The 24,880-nt window shown below is 37.7% G+C and overlaps 1 protein-coding gene across 1 annotated transcript; it reads left to right on the top strand.

Annotated features, from left to right (window-relative positions):
- Window positions 1–42: 42 nt before the first annotated feature.
- Window positions 43–24,657, top strand: cpeb3 (cytoplasmic polyadenylation element binding protein 3). Its single transcript, XM_056760293.1, is given in 12 exon segments — window positions 43–99; window positions 101–155; window positions 1,963–2,657; window positions 4,857–4,941; window positions 9,626–9,682; window positions 14,242–14,265; window positions 14,965–15,132; window positions 15,452–15,541; window positions 18,510–18,628; window positions 19,557–19,671; window positions 19,834–20,015; window positions 21,743–24,657. Coding segments are annotated over 12 exon segments (1,860 nt in total). The 5' UTR covers window positions 43–57; the 3' UTR covers window positions 21,971–24,657.
- Window positions 24,658–24,880: the final 223 nt, after the last annotated feature.

Raw genomic sequence — 24,880 nt, 5'->3', positions numbered from 1 at the left:
ACAGGCGCATTCTGGGAAATGTAGTCTTCATTGCACGTCTCCAAAAATACAACATTTATGTCTAACAGCCAGGCAGCCCACAGCAAGAGGGACTACGCCTGCTTGCCTGAACAACATGAAGATACATATTTGGCTTCAGAACACCTCGTACTGCGGTAAGAAGAGTCATCATATTTTAATGCAAATAAAAACTGACTGTGATGTACATTCTAATGTGCCTACTTTATTTACAAGGCACAACGTTAAACAATATTAGCTGCATCCTTGATTCATTACCAATGCGACCTATAGTTTGGGAATTGTAAAATTGTGTTATAGCCGGTGTGTTTTCATGAGAGATATTTATCTTACGGCAGCCGTGTGCACACAATTTAATGGAATTCATTGTTACATGGTGCCATTAAAGAGACAGCATTTATTTGTGTATCGATTTTGCATTCACATTGTGGAAATTGACAAAAATCACACTGTTTTGCTTGTTGTGTGCCGCATGTCATAGCATCAAGTTTGAGTGCGTCTGTACCTAGTTACCGGAAAACTACAATTCCCATAACCCTCCAGTGCACTAGGCATGCGTCGCAGTCAATCAGCTGTTTAGGCGACTGCAGAAGGGCAGCTCATCTGTCACATCAAAACCCAGGCGAGACCAACAGAAATAGCCTTAATTACAGAATCCCACAAAGGTGAACGATAAGGTAAAGTCTTATTCATGTACGGGACGGAAAAAGAAAGAACGGACAAATAGAAATTCAACCCATCGCATGTTATGTGGGTTTAATAATCTGCGAGTTGTGTGCGGCGGATTAAGCGGTGGAATTGATTCATTCCCTTTAAAAACGAGTGCATTTTTATTATAATGTGTTACTGGCGGAACAAAATCATATTGTCCTTTAGTTATTCAGCGTGTGTTGTAATGATTTCTATAATGACCTTGAATATGCAGATCTAATGCAGCAAAATAAGGATTAACAGACGGAATATGAGAGACATTCACTCTCAACCTATTACGATTGTCAGTATTGATTAAAATTCGATCGAAATCGAGTAGTTTTATTCATATGCGTCGCTGAAACTGTCGCATTCTCGGCCTGCTTTTCGTGGGAATATTTCGCACTCGAATCAGCGTTGAAACCCTCGAGAGGTACGTGGAAATCATTTTACTTTCTAAATAGTAGTTACTGATTGGTTAGTATGGGTGAGTTTAGAAATAACATTTCAGAAAACAAACACTATAAACATACATCGTTAAGGTATATTGAGAACTTTCGTTCCGGGACTTCTCGATAAGTGTATAACAGGTATGGACTGTAAACCGTGGAGAGGGAATTTAAACCGAGTCGGGATTTATGTTGCGTACATGTTTTTGTGCAGCACTGCTGGGTGTAACCCAAGATCCTGCAGCAAATATAACCTCGTTGCTTAGCTGTGCCGTGGACTTTTGTACGCCATCCAAAACATATCAACATACTATGCAATATCTTTTACTTGAAACTGCATGTGTCTTCCTTTCATTTTAGGTCTAGATGAGCAGAAATCGACAGTAAAAGTGAATCTCCGCAAACCTCCCCTTGCGTATATATGTGTGGAAATTGTGTTAAATTGGCACTGTGTACTTTTAAACTCGATGAGTGTTTCTTTTTAACCTTGCTGAAGGACGCAGCTGTATTTATTGACGTATGCAAATGCGGGGGGCGGGGCTTAGGCGAGGAAAAAACAGGAACAAGAATCGGTTTCTCATTTCTGTCTGGAGTTCCGGTGAGAGAAAGACGTTACGTGGCGAAATTTGTAAATATCGGTGACCTGCAAGCTTTTCCCGTTTATTCGCATTCGGACACATGAGTGAGGAGAGAATAAAACGCGAATTTAGACGGATCCCGTGCTGCTAATACATGGGTGATCAGGGGTTCGTTAATAAAATCCATTCCCGATCAGTGTCCTCAATTAACTGAACATCTGTTTCAGCTCAAAACATGCAGGATGATTTACTGATGGACAAAAACAAAGCTCATCCTCACCAGCAGCAAGACACGTTAAATATTGAGCCTCCGTCCACACCGACCCCCTCCGACCCGCAGATCCCGGACGAGCAGAGCCACGAGCGGATCGCCATGGAGTCTCCGGTGTTGCCGGGTTTGGGCTTTCATCAGGACTCCGTCGGATCCTCTCTATCGCCGTCGTACGCCAGCACCTGGTCCACCAACACCGTAGACGAGAGCGCTTTCCAAGGGATCCCGTCGGTAAACGCGACGATGCTTTTCCAAAACTTTCCCCATCACGTCAGTCCGGTGTACGGGGGTAATTTCTCTCCCCAGATGAGAAGGTCTCCGGTGAACGTCAACCAGAGGAACCCCTACAGCCACCAGACCCTTATCAATAAAGTGTCCGCGTCGTCCGCCTCGGCCTCCGCCTGGAATAATCACCAGAACGCGGTTTGGAGTACCGCGGCGAACCCCTGGAGCGGCAGAGACCCACGGAGAGCGCTCGGACTCGGCGTCCCGGCTCGGCACAACCCCGTTTCCCCGAGCAAGAAACCCTTCCCGACCAATGTCATCGCGCCCCCGAAATATCAGAGACCCGCAACCATGCAGAAACCCTGGATGATCGAGCCCCCGGAACCATTCAGAACCGACAACGGCAACAACTTACTGCCATTTCAGGTGAGAGTAGTTAGGAAATAAATAACACTTAGTGTACTGCTCCTCGTTGGGTGTATTATAAAATGTCATTTAAAGAGCAGCATCACTATACTCTTTATTTTTTAAGGGGTGGGTTTTTTCCCTCATAGATTTTTGTTTTGGGTCGCTTTGCCCTTCAGGAAAGCACCCGTTTAGATCTCCTTGTTATGTATTTAAATAAATGACTGCAAGTTTCAATTTTTGACCGTGTACATTTATGACAGTATAGCTTAAAGTTTTGAAACGTATTGCTTAAAAAACTGAAGCTGCATATGTTCATAATTAGATGTGTTGTTTAATAAACTGATGCTTTAAAATAGTTGTTAAAAATTGGTTTTAAATTATTTTCCTGCTTTATCTATAAATGTAAGGTGGAAAGCTCTTCTGAAGCAAAAATGGGGGCGTTTAAAGGGAACACCAGTCGACTCTGATTGGTGGTTGGTGGTGAGGGGGCGGGGTATATGCTGTAATCAACTGAAGCATAATAGCGGTTCTGTTGACCGTGGTATTTGGAGAAGGGGACATTGACGTATTTATTTTGGCATGAAAGACTAAAAACACTACCTCTGTAACAAAAGCACAAAGAATTGATCAAGGGAGTATTTTATTTCTTCTGTTAATTTTTACACGTCAGTAACATACGTTGTGTAAAAAGTAACATGAAAACGTGTTAAAAATAACACGCCTTAACTGAACACAAAATGTGTTTTGTATTTAATTCAACTGTTAAAAACACATTTTGTCTGGGAGACCTTATTTAATTATATTGACTTTTGAGTTTCAACAGATGATTTCCTAATCTTGATTCTTATGCAGTACTTATTTTATAGGGAATTTATTCTTTAAAATGTTAGATTTGCTCTACTTCTTTTTGGCAAGGGTTTTCTAGAGGTAGAGAAAAGCTACTTCAAAATCATCATCTTGTGCATAATTAATAATAATTCACAAACACTGTTATGAATCGTTCTTATCTAGGCGATGCATTTTGCTCTTATGTTAAGATGTGTTTTTGTAATGGGGAATAAACCTCCTTTTGTTTATTTAGTATGTTCTACATTCTTGTGCTTGTTATCATTTGTAGTCAAATGACTCACCCACCCGCATTGAGATGCTGATGCTCCATATTCCAATTGTTTTAAATTTATTCATTTAAATTGACATGAATTATATTGATTAATTTAGCATTTGCTTTCATCCAGTGCAACTTATACTATGGGTGTATGAGCAGGTTTCCACAGTACAAGATGTGGCAAGTGTGTGGTGTTGTTTAATGCTGAGATATGTGTGGCTCGTGTCTAATGTGACTGTAGTGAAGAGCTCAGCGGTTTTATCGCTCGTGATTTTCACAAAGCGGGCAGATTTTTATCTGGAACGCGAGAGGGGAAATATCGCTTTTTGAATGCTCAGCCGGTTTCGTGACAATGGGATCGATGTGCAAACAATGTGCTTTCCTCTGATGGCCTCTGCCCACTGCTGTATTCATCCACACGTCCACTCTCTCTCTCTCTCTCTCTATCTCTCCCTCTCCTTTATTCCCCTGTTCGTTCTCTTTAATGGAGCTCATGTTAGACTGCAAACCTACCACCATCATTACGGAATTCACAGCAAGTTTGATCCCCAAAAATGACAATTCTCAATTTGGGTGGTTGATATGACTTGAGGCGTCATAGATTGCTGGTTTATTGATGTTTAATACTTAGGTTAAAGGTCCAGTGTATGACATATAGTGGCATCTAGGGGTGAACTCCAAGATATCGTCACGTTTTTGCTTCTTTGCAGAAAGAGATAACGTATTTACGTAAACGCGCTCTGCAGAGCAGTTCGTCCGTTTAAGGTTACTGTAGAAACAACATGGCGAATTCCATGTAACGGGACCCACGGTGTATGTAGATAAAATTGCTCGTTCCAAGCTAATTAAAACATAACGCTTCATTATGTAATGATTGTATTTCGGTCAATAGATCCTGCAAAAAAATACACGCAGCACCAGATCCAATGTTCCTTACAAATACGTTTCCCAAATTTTCCCCCTTTTTATTTATTGTCTGTCTCAAATGGGTAGTTCTCTCAATTTGCTTTGATATTTATGAGTGACTGATGTAATGTGTTGCTCGGTTGTAAAATGGGCTGATCCTGCAGTTGCTTGTCTTCTAACCTCTGACCTCGCATTTTGTCTTTCAGGATAGGAATCGATCCTTTGACCCATTTAGTTTGCAAACTTTGGAGAATTCCTTAATGGACATGATTAGGACCGACCATGACAAAGGTAAATGATTATCGTTCCTATCATATCATTTTACAGGTTAGGACTTTTTAACCATCTATCTGTTGGCTTCATTCACCAAAATCATTCAGTTGTGATCAATGGTAATTTTTTTTATTCCAGCATAGCACTGAAGTGCAGTTTACACCTGCTATTAACAACTCTATTATATGCATCTTCTGTGACCACATGTGATTGGATGTTGCCCGGTGGTTTATACATGCATTTCTGATCACATATGAATATGGCTTGACCATATCAAATAACGTTTTGGGTACTATTTATATCTGTTACATAATAAACCTGGAACATTTTATATCCGTTTTATAAGTTAACTTGACAAAATAACACCAGTAACCTTGTAACGTTCGCACTGTAAGTTACAATAACAGAAAGGGCAAATCCTATCGATAACACTGAATCTGGAACATTCCTTCAACACCGGGTGTGAATCCACCTGAAGACCTGAAGTCTTTAGTAAATCATTGGCTGAGAAAAGAGTTTGACAGCAGTGGGAAATTCTCTGTTATGATGTTTAATGATCACACCAGAGTCTCTAGGGATATCACGAGAGATTGTTTTCCTCTCTTAGACAATGGAAGCGCTTCAATGTGAAAAACAGTGGGAGAGAGATTGTTTTTATGTGCTGGATTCATGGAGAGCAACATCAGGGTCCTCGGCACGTTCTCATGCGTCGAGCTGCTTTTCTCATCTTGTGCTCGAGCTGTTGGGACCTTGTGCTGGCCTGGGGTTAGTTGTGAGGGGTTCTGCTGTGACTTTGTATATGAAAATCAATCTGACAGTTGAGCGATTCTGTAGTAATCGCTTGTTGAAACCCTGGCAAACTGCTCACTTCTGACACATGTAAATATTTTATAAAACCTTATTTTCTTTTGGCTGTGCTACCAGAAATTCTCATGATGTGACCCTTTTTTTGGAGGAACTATTGACAGAATTGCAATATAATATGCATAACTATGTGTTCAGAGTTGATTCATGAATCATTATGTTTTTATTACTTAGAATTAGCAATTTCTATCTATATACACCAAGGTCCCCTTATGTGGAATTCACCATGTTGTTTCTACCCTAGTTCTAAACGGACAAGCTTCTCTACAGAACATGTTTCGTAATATGGTATCTACTATGGCAAAGAAGCGGAAACATGAAGACATCTTAGGCCTGTGTGAGCCACCGTAATGTTCGAAAGGGAGGGTAAGCGGTGGAGTGAGCCATTGGTTGCAATTCGCAACCCCACCGCTAGATGCCACTAGATTTCTCACACCGGACCTTCACATGTTATGTTTGTCTAAAGCTACAAAATGGCTCATAGTTCTTTAAAAAATCACATGTGACCTGCCACATTTACACGTCCCACCCAATCATAAAGTGAAACGCAATAAAGATACTATTATTAACACCAGAAGAACTATTGATAAGATTAAAATGTGGGAAAATCTTCCCGCCCTTGTTTCAGGAATGGGGCTGAAGTTTATTTTGTATGAATGACCCTGGTCATTTTAGATTAACAGCACCTAAAAAAAACTAAATTCAATTAAACAAATCCGTTACTGAGCAAGCGCATAAAAAAAGCGGTGTCCTTATTTTATCCCAATTCACAACGGTGGGATTATGATAAAGAATGATAACAAATGATAATTTGAGCTCTTGGGCTTGATTTTTAGGTCAAATTGACATCATTGGATTTAAACGTATGAAAAGTAACCTGCATTATTAGCTGCAATGAACAAGTTTCTGTTGGATCCGAACATTCACAATACTGTGGATGTTCGGGTCTTCTAAGGTGAAGTGAATCTGATCTGTTCAGAATCTGAGCAGTCTTTCACATTCCTTGTCTGAATCCATTTTCATTTGATTCAAATGTAGAATAATTTTTCTAAATCAAGATTCTCCGATCTAATGATGTCATAACATCACAAAGACGTCTTTGTGCAAGAACAATCAAATGTTGTTTGGACCGTGACCGAATCTTTTGTTTCCTACATGTCAGAGGTTTGAAACGGGATTGAGTGATACGGTGCGGAGTCATGCTGTAGCAATTCAGCTGATGAGAGGAGTGTATTTCAGGATCCAATGTCTTTATATCTGGACACAAAAGCTCCTCTCATTACACTGAGAACTAGGAAACGTTTGACAGCATGACCTGGGACGCTGAGAGACATCGGGTTCAGTCTGAGCTCATTTAGACCCAGTAGGTTTGTGCAGGCCAAAGTTAAGAGCGACAAAGATCATGTTGCAAGATGTTTGTCAACCCCGGGATAGTTTGATTGTGAACTTTGACGTTGATACAAGTGTCTCAGGGTTCATAGTTCAATTCGTCCATCATGAAACACCCAAAAGACAATAAAAAAACTGTCTGGGGTTCAAAATGTCTCCTTTCACAATTGGTTCTTCTTTTTGGGATAATGCGTGAGGTAAGAACCAGCCATCATGTTTAAAGCTTTCCCGTATCTGAAATCTTTTGTGATTTCATGACTTTTGCGGTCATTTGTGTTTACAAATGTTAGACCCAGTTTCTCGCAGAAGTTCATCCACTTTTAGCATTATTTCTATTTCGAGCCCTAGTTTCTCGCTTGTGAACATTGACACCGTTGCTCACGTTCTGTTGAGGTTTGCTGTTGAGGGAAGAGATATGAAAGCTCCAAGGTCCAAGCCCTCAGAAGTTAGTAACCTTAACTTCAAACCAGTATGGCAGGGGGAAAGATGGCTTACGTGTTTCTGTCATAACAAGACACTTTCATGCTGAAGGAAAAGATGTGACATTTACTTTCAGCGTTCAGGGCTGATCAAACAGCAAGAGGGGAAAAGGAAGTGTGTGATTTGCATGAGCACAGACCCCTATAGGAAATGTCATCCAGGATGTCTTTTGATCTGACCCCCCAAACTCTAAATAGAGAAAAGATGTCATTTTAAGTTGAATTATTTGTGGAAATTGTAATTCAGTAATTGATGGTCAAGTTAAAAAATGTAGAATCACCTGCTGACTTATCAGTTTTTTTCCACAGTAGTAAACTATTTAAGACTATGGAATAATACAAATGTAAATAGGAATTGTGTTGTGACTAAAGAAAACCAATAAGCCACAAATGTGTCTTGTGGTGTGTGACATACTGTAGCAAACATTTACAAAAAACAATGACGATAAATGAAGATAAGGTAAATAAATCTCTCATGCTATTTTATGCTATAAATATAAATGATTTAAAATAATATATAATTAACTTTTTGCTGTCACACCATGGACACATGTACAGTATTGTTTATTTGTCAATTACCCAAATGCAAAAGCATCAAGCAGCCTCTTAAGGTCTCATCTTGAAATTATTTAAAGTGGTACTGAAGGAGTTAAAATACTTAAATACTTATAATTTATTTACTTACTGTTTTTTATATATTTTTTGTATTTTATTTATTTTTATCTCATCAATTAAAATGAACTGCATAATTAAAACAAATGATAGTAATTCATTTGTACTCTTAAACAAGTGAAGGTCTCATCTCTTCAATGGTGTCAATCTTTTGCTTTGAAATCGTAATGGGGAATTTATTCACAAATCATCTTGTCATCGTGATTATTTGCCTTGGCTTCCATTGACACACATTGACAGTTGATCCGCCGTTATATTGATTTGAATATTGCTGAAAACTGTCTAAACCGTGATTCGCTCTCAGCACAGCTGCTTTTTCTCACCAGCCAGACTAAATATAGCGGAGCACAAGCGGCACGTGCAGACTTTATATACCTGTCGAAACTTCAACGTTGTACATGTTTCTCAAGTGTTTGGCAATATTTGGCATTGGCATGTGCACATCAGTTTTTTCCCTACAAGCCAGTCACGGCTTGCGCACTGCGTTCCCTGGAATCTCACAGGAGCCCTAGTGTCATTTAAAACCAAAATTGTTAATGCTGCCATATTAGAGCTCTGTTTCTTTAAATATATATCGACAGCTGCTTCACATGCATGCAAACCTATAAACTCTGTGTGCGCCTGTGTTTGCATGTGCGTGTGGACAAGAGGGGGACGAGATTTAGTCTTGCATACGTGTCTAACTGTGATTGGTACCTCCAACATGTGCGAACGCATTCTAACATGTGACAGAACACAGTATTTAAAACAACACATGTGCAGTCTGCCTTCTCATATAAGTGGCTTTCGCATAAACTGTCGTCTTCTATAGTCATCTTTTTTCTTTTAGGTCAAATGCTGTCATGGCAGAGCAAAACAAGTTAGTAAAGGGATAGCCTAAAATAAAAATGGTCTCATCAATTATTTACACTCATGCCATTTAAATATGATTCTTTCTTTGTTGTTAAGTAATGATGAAAAAATGTTTGGGGGGCTGAACTATCCCTTTAAATACATGATGGAATCGTACCTGGAGTAGCTGTTGGTTTACATCTGTCAAACAAGAGTATTGAAGGATATTAATATTAAATCATCTTGCGGTCATGAGCATACAAGTTTTGGTTTAATTAATTGTTTTCTTGAATAAGAATGCCCCTTTTCTTAATACGACCTGCTTCTGTATGGCATTACCACGAAGAAAAAAATAATGACTGTGACAAACTAAAAACTAGAATTTAAAGGGAGTTAAATTCCAACGTGAAAGGACACGTTTGTTTAACAATTCTCATGGTTTGTGTTCTTCTCTTATCTTTTCATAGGTCGCATGGGTCTGAACTTTCACCATCCAGGAGCTGAACATATATTACCACTGAACAGTGAGTGTACGATCCTTAAAATACGCATGCTTGTTATTTGCATCAGATTAAAGGGATAGGTCATCCAAAAATTCAACATTTGGTCGTACTCACCCTCAAGGTTGTTTAAAAATTAATTGACATTCTTTTAACTATCTTTCTCTGTGTTCATCAGAACAAAGAATTAGGGATGCAGCGATCGGGCCCGATACCAAGCTCAGGTGCTCGTACCCGTAAGGAGACACCGATACCTCACGCTTTGTACTGACAGGACTGACTGAAATGTGTGCTTTAAAAGTTTGTCAAGCGCATACAGTCTGTAGTTGTTCGTAATAAAAAAGCTATTCCGTTTTCTTTCATTTCGGTGTGTTGTGCTTGGAAAATTCAGGTACAGGCATCGGTATAGTATCTGTATCTGCGAGCATTAGAAAAAAATATTTATACTCAACCTTCAAAAAATGGTCTCGGAACATCCCTACAAACAAACAGGAACAACCTGAGGGTGAGTAAATAATGACAGAATTTTCATTTGCGGGTGAACTGTCCCTTTAACACTGTTGGCTTTTGTCACATATTTGATAACTAACCTTGATATATTGCAAAATCTTATTTTATTTTGCACAAAAGAAATCCAAACTATCATAGAGCTAGAACAAGGTGTCGATCAATAATCGACTGTAAGAAAACTTTCCAGTGTTTGTATGCTTTTTTTATGCTTTAGAGACGTCGGGTTCAGTCTGAGCTCATTTAGACCCAGTAGGTTTGTGCAGGCCAAAGTTAAGAGCGACAAAGATCATGTTGCAAGATGTTTGTCAACCCCGGGATAGTTTGATTGTGAACTTTGACGTTGATACAAGTGTCTCAGGGTTCATAGTTCAATTCGTCCATCATGAAACACCCAAAAGACAATAAAAAAACTGTCTGGGGTTCTGTTCGCTTTTAAAATCAAAAGTTTCTGAGGCTGGAAAATATTCATACAATGTAAAGCTATGGGGAATTTAAAAAAAGTCTACCACGCACAAGTACAAGTTCACCCCTGTGTTGTGAATTATGAACCATGATAACTTACATTTTAGACGGTTTAATCCAAAAATAATTCTTATGTATTATTATAGCGTTTTTTTTACCATTTTCCATTGTTTACAGTAAACGCATTTATCCGGATGGTTGTAAAGTTAAAAAAAAAGAAAACAGGTTACTTGAAATATATCGCTTCTGTCATTCTGATACCTTGTAACGTTTGCAAATACCTAACCAATAAGACGTATTAAAAAGTGCTTGTTAACTTTGAAAATACAGTTTTTTCATTATTTAAGCAGTACAGGGTCTTTCCTAAAAAAAAAGGCAAATTTGACATCCGAGATTTCGGCAGGACCACAACGATATTCATGCCACATCTACACGAAGCCAGATCTTTCCCTAGCTGATCTTTTTTCCTTTTCACGCTGTGAAAGATATATCTGCGCACACACAAAACTATGTAGTTTACACGCCATATCGTATGTGGTGCTGTGATACTGCCACAGAGATGCACTAAAAACAGAGAAGAATTTATAGCATGTGCTTAAACTTTGCTTGCTAAGGGGGATGACATCATAGTTTAAAATGAATATAGGGTTCGGCTGTACACACAAAAACGCATTAATCCACTCCGGTTTTAAAAAAAGTAGCGGATTCAGACTCCCAAAATGCCGGATCTGAGTGGATGGAACGCCAAAAATCTTTACATATACAGTTTAACGCGTCTCTCCGTGTGTATGGCCTCTCAAGCTGTTCATTTTATGAGCATTTTTTCTGATAATCGAACCCGTAGTCTTTGTCCACGATTGCTTCTTTTAGAAATAGAGTCTGAGCAAACATTGAAGAACAGAAAGTCTCATGATTACGTCATAACGTTACATCTTGAAGATCACGAGCCACAGCAAAAAAATTACCCGCTAACCACAAAGTTTTGGCAGGTGGTGGGTGTTAATGTCACACCCTGTTTAGAAGACACAAAGTCCAGACTACAGGTCAACACCCGAACACTCTGTGTTCTTTCTCACTATCCCAGCATCATTTCTAGAGTTTTTTAGGTTGTGTGCGATACGCTGTGACTTGCATTCAATATTAGCCTGAGGGGATTCTATTAATTGCAGTTTCTCACTCTCTAATCCTCGTAAAACGTGACAGTGCTATTTCTCCAAGAGAAAGAGAAGCACTACTAGATCATGCACTTTAATTTCACCTGTAGCCGTGCGGTCTCATTTTGGAACAAACACCTCTGTCTGTGTCTCTGAGGGGCTGCTGACTTAGGACACATAGTAACTCTCTGCTTTCATTGTTGCTAAGAGTTTAAGACCCCCTGATACCACTAGTTAGACGCTTTTGTCCACACATTGTGTCTGAGACGGTACACAGAGACTGATTTAATGAAAATCCGAGAAGATAGCCGAGTTTCCGTCCAACTCTGAAAAATGTCACACAATTGGAGCCGAGGAAAGGCAGATGGGTTTCTTTCAGGATTGTGTTTTGTAATAAGCTTCCCTCTTGTGAGGCTTTCGTGTCTCCCATCATGCTTCAGGAGGACAATGGAACGGGGATGCTAATATTTACAAGAGTTAGCGATCAACGGAAAAGTGGATTTACAAAGTGGAATTGCGTAAATGATTGTTTCCAATCCTACAGTGTTGTTTGAACTGAGGTACTGTTTTAAACATGCTTCACCCTTAAAGCTGTTTAAAGGAGTTTCTTTACGTGTGATATTTGGGAAGCCAGAATGTTCTGCGCACAGTGTGCAAACACGGGTGTGAAAGTTTGCTCAAGTCTCAAGCGTCGTCCCATGTCTGTGCTGCTAAGCCGGATGTGGTGTTGTTCAGGTGGTGGTAGTTTGGGAAGTTACCCTTGTATACAAAAACAGAATATTGGTGGGCAGCTGAGGATCAGTGGTCCGATGTTACTTTCAAGTCTGTTTTTGTTTATAATATAACAATTAATTGATAATAATATTTTGTTGTATATTGATTGTAATATTTTACATGGAAGCTACTCAACAGATCCTTTGCTGAGGTCTACAAGAAGTTAAAACCCAAAAATGAAAATTCTGTCATCATTAACTCACCCTCAGATTTATACAAATCTATATACATTTCTTTGTTCTGGTGAACACCGAGAAAGATATTTGGAAGAATGTCAGTGACCAAACAGATCTCATCCCCCATTTACTGCCATAGTACGGAAAATATATACTATGGGAGTCGATGGAGGGTGAGATCTGTTTGGTTGCTGAAATTCTTCCAAATATCTTCCTTTGGGTTTTGCAGAAGAAAGAAATGTGTACATGTATATGTAATTGATTCATTTTTGGGTCAACCGTCCCTTTAAGTTTGGGCCACATAACGTTTGTTTATGTTGTTGCTTTTGAAACTGGATATATACACTCCTGAACAAAATCTTATAACCGAGGGAAACTTTACAAGTATTCCCAATTCTCGCTGGAGGATCGTAGCCAGGTTACATTTACTGTTTCAAAATTCCAAAACAAGAAACAGAAGCAAGGTACAAAAAACAGGGAGAAGGCAATTTATTGAAAACTTCATTTAAACTCAAATAGGATGTTCATCAGCTGATCAAAAGTTGTACTTTTTTACAATACTTGTAATGTTTACCCATAGTCTTAAGATTTTGTTTAGGAGTGTGTGTATATATATATGTATATTATATATGTTTTTTTCAACAAAGCACAGCAAGATAATGGGATTAGCGTATGCAACATTTAAATTGGGATAATACTGTAAAACCTGTAATACTGAATTAATGCAAAAAAACAACACATTTGTCTTTGTTGAAGGTTATCCCTTTCTTATGGAATTTGAATCTCAGCCATTTTTACTGTGAGTGATGATGACAACTGAAATGGCCAATTCCAGCTTTATGGATGTGACATTTTCTGTCAAACTTGAAATGTACCTTTCACAGAATGCATTTATCAGCAGGGGTTTAGGAAATATAAACGGATGGATCCATATATTGCTAATAGAGTCCTGACATCAGTTTTCTATTTTAAGAAAAATGAGGAAAAATGTGTTACGGATGCGACTCGTTTTTGAGAGACGACACTTTCTGTGTATTAAATGTCAGAAGCTGTAATGCACAGCACATGGAAAGGGATGCCTCTTTATAGAACTTAAAATAGTACATTTTAATTTTCATGTGCCCATTTATGAGAAATACGCATGTTATGGATGTGATCGTTCTGGAAGGCAAAACTATGTAAAATCATGCTTGAAATGATTTAAAACCTTTGATAGACCTCACATGGGTATTTAAACAACCAAACGGAACACTAGATGGACATCTGTGCTGTCAGTGTGATGAAAAACCTTTGGTGAAAATGAAGACATTTGCACAGAATTCCTCAAATGTTGACTGTTCCAAGATGGTCGACGCCTTAACGTGCTCTGTGCAGTCGAATGTGGCATCTATACATATACAGTATCTATGGCTCTGCCCACAAAACCCATATTCTGTCTTTCTCCCTTTTTCTGTCTGTCTGTCCCCTCTGGCATGTCCTGATTCTCTCTCTCTCTGCTCTCGAGCAGCCAGGAGTTATGGGCGCAGAAGAGGTAACCTGTCGCCTACTTTGTGTATTGAGTTTGCAGGAATGATGGGGCTTTTGCTTGAGTTGAATTACTGGTTTTGTGTTAACAATTACAATATTTAGCTTCTTTCTTTATTTTTCTAACACAGTGGTTAGCAGGCACTTTTTGGGGTTTAATTTGGAAAAATGTAATCAATCTTTTATCTAAATTATCTTTCTTCAGGATCATTTTGTTTTTTGGGGTCAACTGTGTTTTCACATTGATAAATGCATGATAAATCGAGCGGTCAATGCATCTGTACATCAGTGATAAATCAGTATTATGTGTATTATACAAATGTGTGAAATGAATTATGTGATCTTAGCATAGTGTCGAGCGCATGATAAGGGTGTTACTACTCATGTCTGATAACACACAAACAAACCTGTCAATCACATCGGTGTATTTCTTTACTATGAGGTCTTTAGGGTAACACGTCTCATCTTCTACTATTCAGGATGCCTGCTTGCTGAACTTAAATTACCATAGAAATCTTATTTCGATGACATTTCAGTGGATTTATTTTCAGCTTTTTTATCTCAGCTTTGACATGAATTGCATTAATGAGTTTCTCTCCTCTGGGGTTCTCTGTTTTCTCTCTTCCTCCGCACACTTTCATCTTCCATCCTGTGCGCTTCTATCTTTTCTCTCTTCTTTTTGTTCCTCCCCTGTTTCCTGCTTCAGGTCGCTCTTCGCTGTTTCCGTTCGAGGACTGTTTCCTGGACGACGGTCACGGCGATCAGCCCCTCACCCCCGGCCTGAGCTCCCCCAACCGCTGTCAGAACGGAGAGAGAATGGAGCGTTATTCCAGGAAGGTGTTTGTGGGCGGACTGCCACCGGACATCGATGAAGGTACACGTGTGCCCCAAAGTTCTGTTATCATTTATTCACTTTCATGTTGTTCAGAATCGGTTCAAAACTCTTTTTTTCTGTGGAACACAAAAAGATATTTAGAGAAATGTCTCTGTGGTTTTGTGTCCATACAATGGAAGTCAATGGAGGTCAATGTTGTTTGGTGACCAGTGTTCTTCATAATATATTCTTTTGTGATCTGCAATAGAAAGTCTGATAGGTTTGGAATGACATGAGTGTGAGGACAGATTTTCATTTTGGATGAACCATCCCTTTAAGACAAAGACCGCTTTTATTACACTTTCCTTTTTTCTTCCAGATGAGATCACGAACAGTTTCCGTCGCTTCGGACACCTGGTGGTGGACTGGCCACATAAAGCAGAAAGCAAATCTTATTTTCCCCCTAAAGGTAAAGACATCATGACATCATCTCACTCGTGCCACTGTTAACAGCTTTAAGCGTTTAACAGATCAGACAGAGACGCCCGTGAAACATTAAAGATGGCACTTTTAAACTAGACGAGGGGACTATCATTTTTATTCCCCCAAAAGTTTTTAGTCTCTTTTTAGTTGTAGTACAAATTGTATCCACGTCATTTATTTCCCATCATATCTGACAAATTGATTTATTAACTGGTGTGTCACTAAGTGTCACCAAACAGAACAGCAACAAGTTTTGAAAACACTTCGCTTGGCTGAACCAATGTTGTCATGTTGGGCTGGTCAACATTCTTAAACAAACAGAGGAATGTTTTGACATCATCACGCTATTTGCACATCCGCCTACGAATAGCACACGTCTAGTTGACTCTGTGTAAGTTAGGATATAAGCGTTCTTCTTGAAAAACATTGAAAGAATAAACCACTTTACCTTTAAGAGTGTCAAAAAAGAAACGGCATTTGTAACCGGCGTTTACCTGGAAGTGTTTAGCTGTTATCGATTCTGTGCTGAAGTTGCTGATCTTAACGAATCATTTGTGTGACTGCTGGTCAGCATTTGCAAAGACATCAAATCTGGAAGCGGTTGTGTGTTGTGCGTTTGGTCTTTATCAGTTCAAAAGGCCTCCAGGTGTTGCTGCACAGACGCACACAGACAAGTACTTGCAGATAAACACCTGCGGGGAGAAACCAACTGCATTTTACGAACATTTGTGTGAGAATGCCTGGAAATGATGTGTGAGAGTTTGGCTAGAACAGAAGTTTGAAATAGATGAAATAGCTTGAAAATATCAAACCAAGTGGCATGTGCTTAAAAAGATATAGAATAGAACTTTATTGTCACTGTTTAAGGAACAATGATACAGCTTAGCAGCTCTTCTGACAGGTGAACAATTATAAAAACACATTTATAAGAGAAAAATATATATACAGTTAAATGTAAGAACAGCCAAAGACCTATATTCTGTACATAGACAAAGGCATAAATACACACAAATATATAAAAGATAATATAAACACAATATGATCCTTTCTCGCTTCTAACGATCATTTAATTCCCGAAACCAAGGTCAGCTTTAATGCTCCACTCCATTCAACGCTAAATTTCTAACTTCCTATTTGCAAAACTAAAACTTGAAGTCGGATTTCAAGTTTGGAAACCTGTGTGGAAAAATGTCTGCGCTGCAAGTGTGTGACATCAGACATTGGCGGCACCCTGGTCAATAAGAAACATTCACTTATGAGCCACGAAAAAAGATCAGGGAGTCAAAGTTCCTGCGTTACATGCCAAACAACCTGTATTTCAGTTTAACTGTATAGGAAGTGTGAGAAATCCTGCTGGAATTTTCCATATCTGACATGTGAATGGAATGCTGGATGAACGGGCTGCGAGTAAATTCTTCTCAAGTTCCCACAGGTGTAGAGCTGAGGAACCACAGGTGTAGACCTCCACAAATGTTTATCATTTTAAACCTAATATGAACAAAAATGAGTTTTCTTTTTTAAACAAATGCCACTTTGTTTGATATTTTCATATTCCTTGCTCAATGAATGCGAAATGAATTGATATCAGTCCATCGGATGCCATTTGTCTGCATTTATTTTTCTCCAAAGTGCATTTGAAGATTTCATAGATGTGGACTGCTGTATGCAGATTGTTTATCCAGCTCTTATGAAACGCGCGTCAGAGTGACTGAATGGAAGATGCTGATCATTTTTCCATCCGGTGTTGCGTAAAGCATCATGACTCACAGCCTCACTGCAGGACTGAGTTAAGCTCTGAGGTCTAAACGTGTTAAATCGGGCTCACCTTTTTTTCAAGCTCCTTATAGCTTAACTATAGAGAATGGTGCGCTCACTGATTAAAATGTATTTCCTTTAAGCCAAATCAATTTAAAACAACTTGTGTATTTAAGTAATAGTTCACCCAAAGAAAGAAAATTCTGTCATCATTTACTCACGCTCATGTCGTTTCATTCCTGTATAAATTACTTTGTTCCGGTGAACACAAAGAAAGATATTTGGAAGAATGTTCATCATTTTCAGTCCTGGGACATTATTGACTACCATAGTAGGAAGAATTAAATGGTAGTCAATGGTGCACGAGAACTTAATCTTAAAAAGATCTCATTATGTGTTCAACAGAATACAATACTTTTTTTTCTACTATGGTAGTGGATGATGACCCAGAACTGACAATTGCTAACATTCTTCCAAATATGTTCCTCTCTGTTCGTTGGAACAAAGAAATGTAAACCGGTTTGAAACAACATGAGGGTGAGTAAATGATGACAGATTTTTAATTTTTGGATGGAATATCCCTTTAAGGGTGCGTTCATATTTGTAGTTCGGTTCTTTTGGTTATTTGGGCCTGTTATTTGGTTAGTTTAGTCCTGGTTCGCTTGGCATTGGCGTGATTGGACAGCTTTTATGATTTATATTTTAAAACAAAACATACCGGGCATCCAAAACCATGCTGTGTGCTGGGGTCTGCTGTACATGCTCAGTGTATGCCTGCACACACGAGGGTATTTTTAGCAAGCCGCCGGTAACTCACGGAAACCCCATGGAGTGTTTAAAGCAGTCAAAACGGCGCCTGGAATTCCTCCGTTACACCCGCAAGCACAGATCTGATAAACACTCCTTTATATTACCAGATCACTTATATTGTTATCACTTCCTGTTTTTGGTTAGGTGATGTTTCAATGGAACAGCGTCAGAGTTTGTTTTGGTGCGCACGAGAGTTCGTGTGGCAGCGTTCACACTCGCACACAAATAAACGCTCTGACATAACAAGCGCACTAGAGTTCCTTTTAATCGAACCAAACATGGCGTATGTGAACACACAAGCGTTTTAACTAAACAACAATCAGCTGTTGTAAGTCAATGATTGAAATGAAAATAATTGGCAGAACTTTGTGATCTGTGTTGTTTTTCAGGTTATGCGTTCCTGCTCTTTCAAGAGGAGAGTTCAGTCCAGGCTCTTATTGACTCCTGTATCGAGGAGGATGGGAAACTCTACCTGTGTGTATCCAGTCCCACTATCAAAGATAAACCAGTGAGTCACATGAAGACAGTCCAGTTAAACTCTCTACTGTGGAGATTCTACACAAAGACACAAAGAATACATATATATTAAATATATATAAGTGTACTTGAGCAAAGTTCAAGAACATTTGAACACATGTAGTAAGTTTACTCATATCGGCATACATACTGTGTACTATTTCAGTACTGCCTGAGGATAAATTAGCACACGTTTTAGATTATAAAAGACAAGTTTACTTTGAAGTATACTTTAAGGCTTAGTTGTAAACTAGTTGTGTATTGTACTGCAACTATACTCGGGGTGAATTTATATGTGGACTGATAGTTTACGAGATCTATACTTTTAATTTTTTAATTAATAAAATTACTCAAATAGAAGTTAGCTAGTATAAGTGTAGTTTCATACTGTATTTATTATTTATATATATTTATATATTATTTTTTGCAGTTACATTATACTACTTTTTTACTATTTGAGTAGTTTTCATACTGTATTTATTATTTATATATATTTATATATTATCTATGCAGTTAAATTATTCTACTATGTTACTATTTCATACTGTGTTTATATTTATATATTATTTTGTAGTTTAAGTATACTCCTATGTTACTTTTTGAGTAGTTTTCATACTGTATTTATGATTTTTATATTATTTTTGCAGTTTAAGTTTACTACTATATTCGTATTTAGGTATTCATCTTATAATTTAAGTATTTAACTGTACTCTAGATTTGAAGTATATCTCAATCTGTATATTGCCAAATATTCTTTGAATGTACTGTCAGTATAAATATACATTTGCATAATTTTAAGAAAATGTCTAAAATGTAAAAGGAAAGTATTCCGTTTAAAAGGAGTATACTTATAGCACACTTTAAGCCCTTTTTTGTTAAGGCCGGCAGTGTTTTGAGATCACCTGCTTGTCTTTCTCCAGGTCCAGATTCGCCCGTGGAATCTGAGCGACAGTGATTTTGTGATGGATGGTTCTCAGCCTCTGGACCCACGCAAGACCATCTTTGTGGGAGGAGTTCCACGGCCTCTGCGTGCAGGTAATGCTCTCATATCTTTGTTTTGAAACCTACAATTGTTGCCCATTTTTGTCCCATGACAGTCTCAATGTCTCATGATCTGATGTGATCTGCTCTCATTATTAACAAGATGGAATTGTTGTAATAGATTGTGACTAACAGAGGTGTGTTGTGTGTGTTTAGTGGAGTTGGCTATGATTATGGACAGACTGTATGGAGGTGTGTGTTACGCTGGCATTGATACTGACCCAGAACTCAAATACCCTAAAGGGGCGGGCCGGGTGGCCTTCTCCAATCAGCAGAGCTACATCGCAGCCATCAGCGCCAGATTTGTTCAACTGCAACATAATGACATTGACAAAAGGGTGAGTCCGCTCATATATCACAACCACCAACATCACGCATGCAAAGAGATTTTCAATAACAATCCCAACTCTCATATACATGTCTTTATATACTGTGATGAATAGTTCAATCCAGCTCCGATGTTAAGACTGTTTTTAAAATTGAGCATTTTTTTGCAAAGCAACCTTACAAACATACACTTTTGTACAAACGGTGGAAACAAGCGTACAAAGTCATGTTATTCCCTTTTTTTTCTATTTTGTGCTTCGTTTTACTACACAAATATCTTAACATCCTTTTATATAGAGATGTTTTTCAAAATAAGGACATTAAAACAATTTGTGTCTTTATTTTGAACAAATCTAAATCTTAGTTTTGTGAAAACTTGTGAAATTACAAAATCGTGTGACGTTTATGCTTAAATTAGGATAAAAACAGTTAAAACAGTAGTCAAAGCGTGTTTTTACTTATGAATCCGATGTTGTTTATGTGAAAATATTACATTTTATTTGGTTTCTCAAAAGCCAGACTAAACCTTGGATCATTTTGCTTCCTAAGAAAACATATTAAATGTTTATAAAAGTTTAGATTGTATAAAAAAAAAAGACAAGAATTAAAGCTGTCAAACGATTAATTGTGATTAATCTCATTCAGAACAAAAGTTTGTGTTAACATAATATATGTCTGTGTACTGTGCATATTTATTTTGTATTTATAAATGGATAGACATGCATATATACATATTCAGGAAATATTTACATGTATTTTTTTTATATTTAAGTTTTTATTAACTTTATATTTTTCTTAAATATATGCATGTTTGTTTATGTGTTTATAAATACATTAATATGCACACATACATATATTATGTTAAGTCAAATTTTATTTTTTGTAGGTCTGTTTAATCGCAATTAATTGCATTCAGAATAAAGTTTGTGTTTACATAATATATGTCTGTGCACTGTGCATATTAATTATGTTAACACAAACTTTGTTTTTTTGTGGGTCTTTGAAACGATTTGTCGCATCCAGAATATTTTTTTCGTTTTTGGTTTTTTTAGATACATACATATTTATGTAATATTTACATGTAGTTATTTATATTTACCAATACTTCTAACTTTTTTTTTAATCAATGTTTATTAATTTTTATATTTTTCTTAAGTATATGCATGTTTGTTTATGTGTTAATAAATAAATATGTATGTGTACTGTGCATATTAATTATGTAAACACAAACTTTGTTTTTTGTGGGTCTTTCAAACCATTAATGGCATCCAGAATATTTTTTTTCATTACATAATATATGTCTGTGTACTGTGCATATTAATTTTGTATTTATAAACACATACATGTATACATATTTATGGTATATTTACATGTAGTAATTTATATTACCCAATAATTTAAACTAATTAAAAGAAATTCATGTTTATTTTTCTTAAATAAATGCATTTTTGTTTGTGTTTATAACTACATAATTAATAAGCACAGTTCACAGACATATATAACATTAACACAAAATTGATTCTGAATGCGATTAATCATGATTAATTGTTTGATAGACCTACAAAAAACATGGCAAAAAACATTTCTTATTTATAGCTCCATGATTCACTTCGGTACACACCAGAGCTGCTGGACTGGTTTGAGAATGTTATTAGGATAAATAGCTGTTGGATTATACACAAACACAGCAAATGTGTGGTCCATAAAAAGTGTTCATAATCTCTCTCTCTCTCCTCAGGTGGAGGTGAAGCCGTACGTTCTGGACGATCAGATGTGCGATGAATGTCAGGGCGCTCGCTGCGGTGGCAAGTTCGCTCCGTTTTTCTGTGCCAACGTCACATGTCTGCAGTATTACTGCGAGTACTGCTGGGCGAGCATTCACTCCCGCGCCGGGCGCGAGTTCCACAAACCGCTGGTGAAGGAGGGCGGCGACCGACCTCGACACGTTTCCTTCCGCTGGAGCTGATGTCAGAATCCATCTCTCCACCCACCAAACACCTTCAACCATTACCAGTAACCCGTCAAACACACAACTGGATCTCCTTCTTTTCCTCCACATCATTTTAGAATCAGTATCACGGTCTAGTATATTCTCTGCTTATAAACATTCAGAAAAAAAACAATTTTGAGTCCGCCTGCTCAGAAGTTGCACTTTGGCACAAACATACGTGACCCACAGTCGATGTTAACGCTTGTAAGGATGTTGTGCTTGAAATCTCATTTTCCTTCGTTCGGTTGCTCTCTGCTCCGCAAAGGTAACATAAGACAGTGTGAGCATAAATATATATATGAAAATATATACATTTACAAAAAAGGATCTATTTTTTATTGTATATTTATCTATATACACATAGGTTTTGAGTGTCAGATGTTTTTTTTTTAAGGAGCATGCACTTATCGTGAGGAAAAAGATCTCGTAAAAGAAGAAAACGTTACCAAAGGTAAAATCATAAACATCAGAATATGAGTAAAACACCATTCTTTGCTCTCGGTTTGCGTATTTATAGTAATACCTCATGCACGCATCTTTTTTTGCTTGTAGGCGTTTATTTTTATGACAGATTTTTAGTGTTATGTACTATGCTGCAATAGCTCTTGCTGCTAAATACACGGTATGAATCCATTCATACTTGATTCAGTTGGGGGCGTACAGGCACTTTCATTCTCCCATACGCACCGACGCCACAGACGAGTGACATGGAGCACAAACCGAGCACGACACTGAAAACAAAACAAAAACACTTCGCAATCATGTGTTTCAAAGCGATTGGACGTAGGATTTATCCTTCTAGCGACGTGTCTTTAACAGATGAAGTATTTTTTGCAGTGACCGTTCATATAGAGTTGTGCAATTTTTTTATTCCGAATGTAGTTTAGATGATACGACGCCTAGAACTGTGATTGCTTTAACTGTTATCGATGTCTAACATATGGAGGTCCTGTGAAACTTCGTAGCTAGTGTATGCGTATGTACACATATATACATACAGTCCCTCCTCTGATAGTTCTCAACACAAACCACACACACACTTTAGTCCGATTTGAACCCTTTCACGTCCCTACAGGAACCAAAGAGTGCTTTTCCTGTTTCATGACCAACAACACTAGATTTCACATCTGTAGTTCTCAATACTGTGTCTGGTTAGAGGTGAACGAGTCTGGGAGGAAAAGCAAACACTGGCTCTCAAATCAATAATCGCCGCGTGAGGACCTGAGCATCATTTCGATACGACGGCCGCGACGCCGTAATCTTGTGCGACCGCTGTATTTTTATCCGGATTATCCTGCAAAGCTTGAAGTAGAATCATGTTTTCGAAACAAAATTCAGAATGGGTTGCGAGGGACGTGAGGTCGGAGAGAACAACACGAGGGCGAGTATTAAGTATTATGGGATGGCTACACTGGGTTCGGAAGGTCTGTAAGCATCCCGTCGCCCAGAAAATGTCAGGTTTAGGGCGAGCAAGCAAAACTACTTTTGTATCGATGGATTGTGGGTAGTGGCGATGGCGGTGAATTCTGGGTGTCTTCGTGATATTTCGTTCCCGGCCCAGATTTTTTCTACGTTTGTTTCTTCTCTGTAATAGATGATAGTTGTTATGCACTACTCTTTGTATCTGGATGGTTGAACAGTCAGCTTTTTTGTTTAATAGAAAAATACGTGTGCTTTCTGACTGACCTAATCTTTTGCAATACCTCAATATTGAAATAGGAGAGAGAGAGAGAGATTGATATTTTCTAAGTAAGTTTATTCAAATAAAGAGTATATAAATTAATTTAATTCTGCTAGGAGAAAGTGATTTAACATATATAGGTAATTTTATTTTTGTCATGCTTGTTTGCTTTTAATTTTATTTTTGGAGAAAAAAAAAAGAAAGAAAAAGAAAAACAAGTGAAGGAGCTAGAGCTGTGTTCTTTTAATGTAACACTGTAGGATTCTGAAGTACAGATTGTCCCCGCTGTTCACAGTGTTTCACAAACATCAGATCTTACAAATATTATAAGTGATAAATGTTTGTTATTCTATAGGGTCAACGAGGCCGTCAGGTGCTGTAAAGTCAAATGAACGTACTACTTATGTTTTTGTATATTTACAATCAGTCCTCCACTATTCTAACCCGAGGTGTAAGACATCTTCTGTTTATTTTTATTTTTTATATATATTTTTCATGTTTATTATAATGATGTGTTCCCCTCTGTTTTGTAACGCGCACATGCCCAGACTTTTCAAGCGTATATAATTTAAGGTAAACCTTTGTTTGGAAAGTTGAAAAGAATGTTAATTTTCAAAAGCTAAAAGATATAAGGAATGAAAGCCCCCCGATGCAACGTCGATGCGGTTGCCTTCTACTCACCCAAGACTTGAATTAGTCCCTTTTTTAAGGCTATTAAGACCCTTGATTCTTTGTTGTAAAGTGCAATACTGTTTGTACTGTTTGTAAAAAAGTAGAAAACAAGAAAAAGAGGCATAAATCTTTATTGCAGATTTATTTTCATTGCAAGCATCGTGATTCACGAAAATCATTTTCTACTGTGTATTTACTCGACATGCTCGTACCTTCCAGTAGTAATGTAGCCTTTGTACTGATAAATTTTTTCATTATTTTTAGAAAATTTTTGCAACAAAAAAATTGAGAATTAAAACATATTTACGTATTTTCGTTATTTTTTTTATTTTGTTGTTTCTTCACACACTTATTCCTCAACCATTAATGTTTAGCTGTTTCTGGGGGAGTTTCATATCTGGTCAATGTTGTGATATTATTTTGTATTTTTACTTGGAATAAATTAATTTTATGCCGCTAATTCTTTTTTAAATCTTTAGTTCATTTTTTTAAGCTGAGAACTTTGTAAAATTGTGCTTAATGCGTAGATTTTT

The sequence above is a fragment of the Triplophysa dalaica genome, chromosome 11, assembly GCF_015846415.1.
Source record: "Triplophysa dalaica isolate WHDGS20190420 chromosome 11, ASM1584641v1, whole genome shotgun sequence".
Lineage (NCBI taxonomy): Eukaryota > Metazoa > Chordata > Actinopteri > Cypriniformes > Nemacheilidae > Triplophysa > Triplophysa dalaica.
Note: the sequence above shows the minus strand (reverse complement) of the source record. Positions and strands in the feature narration are given on the sequence as shown.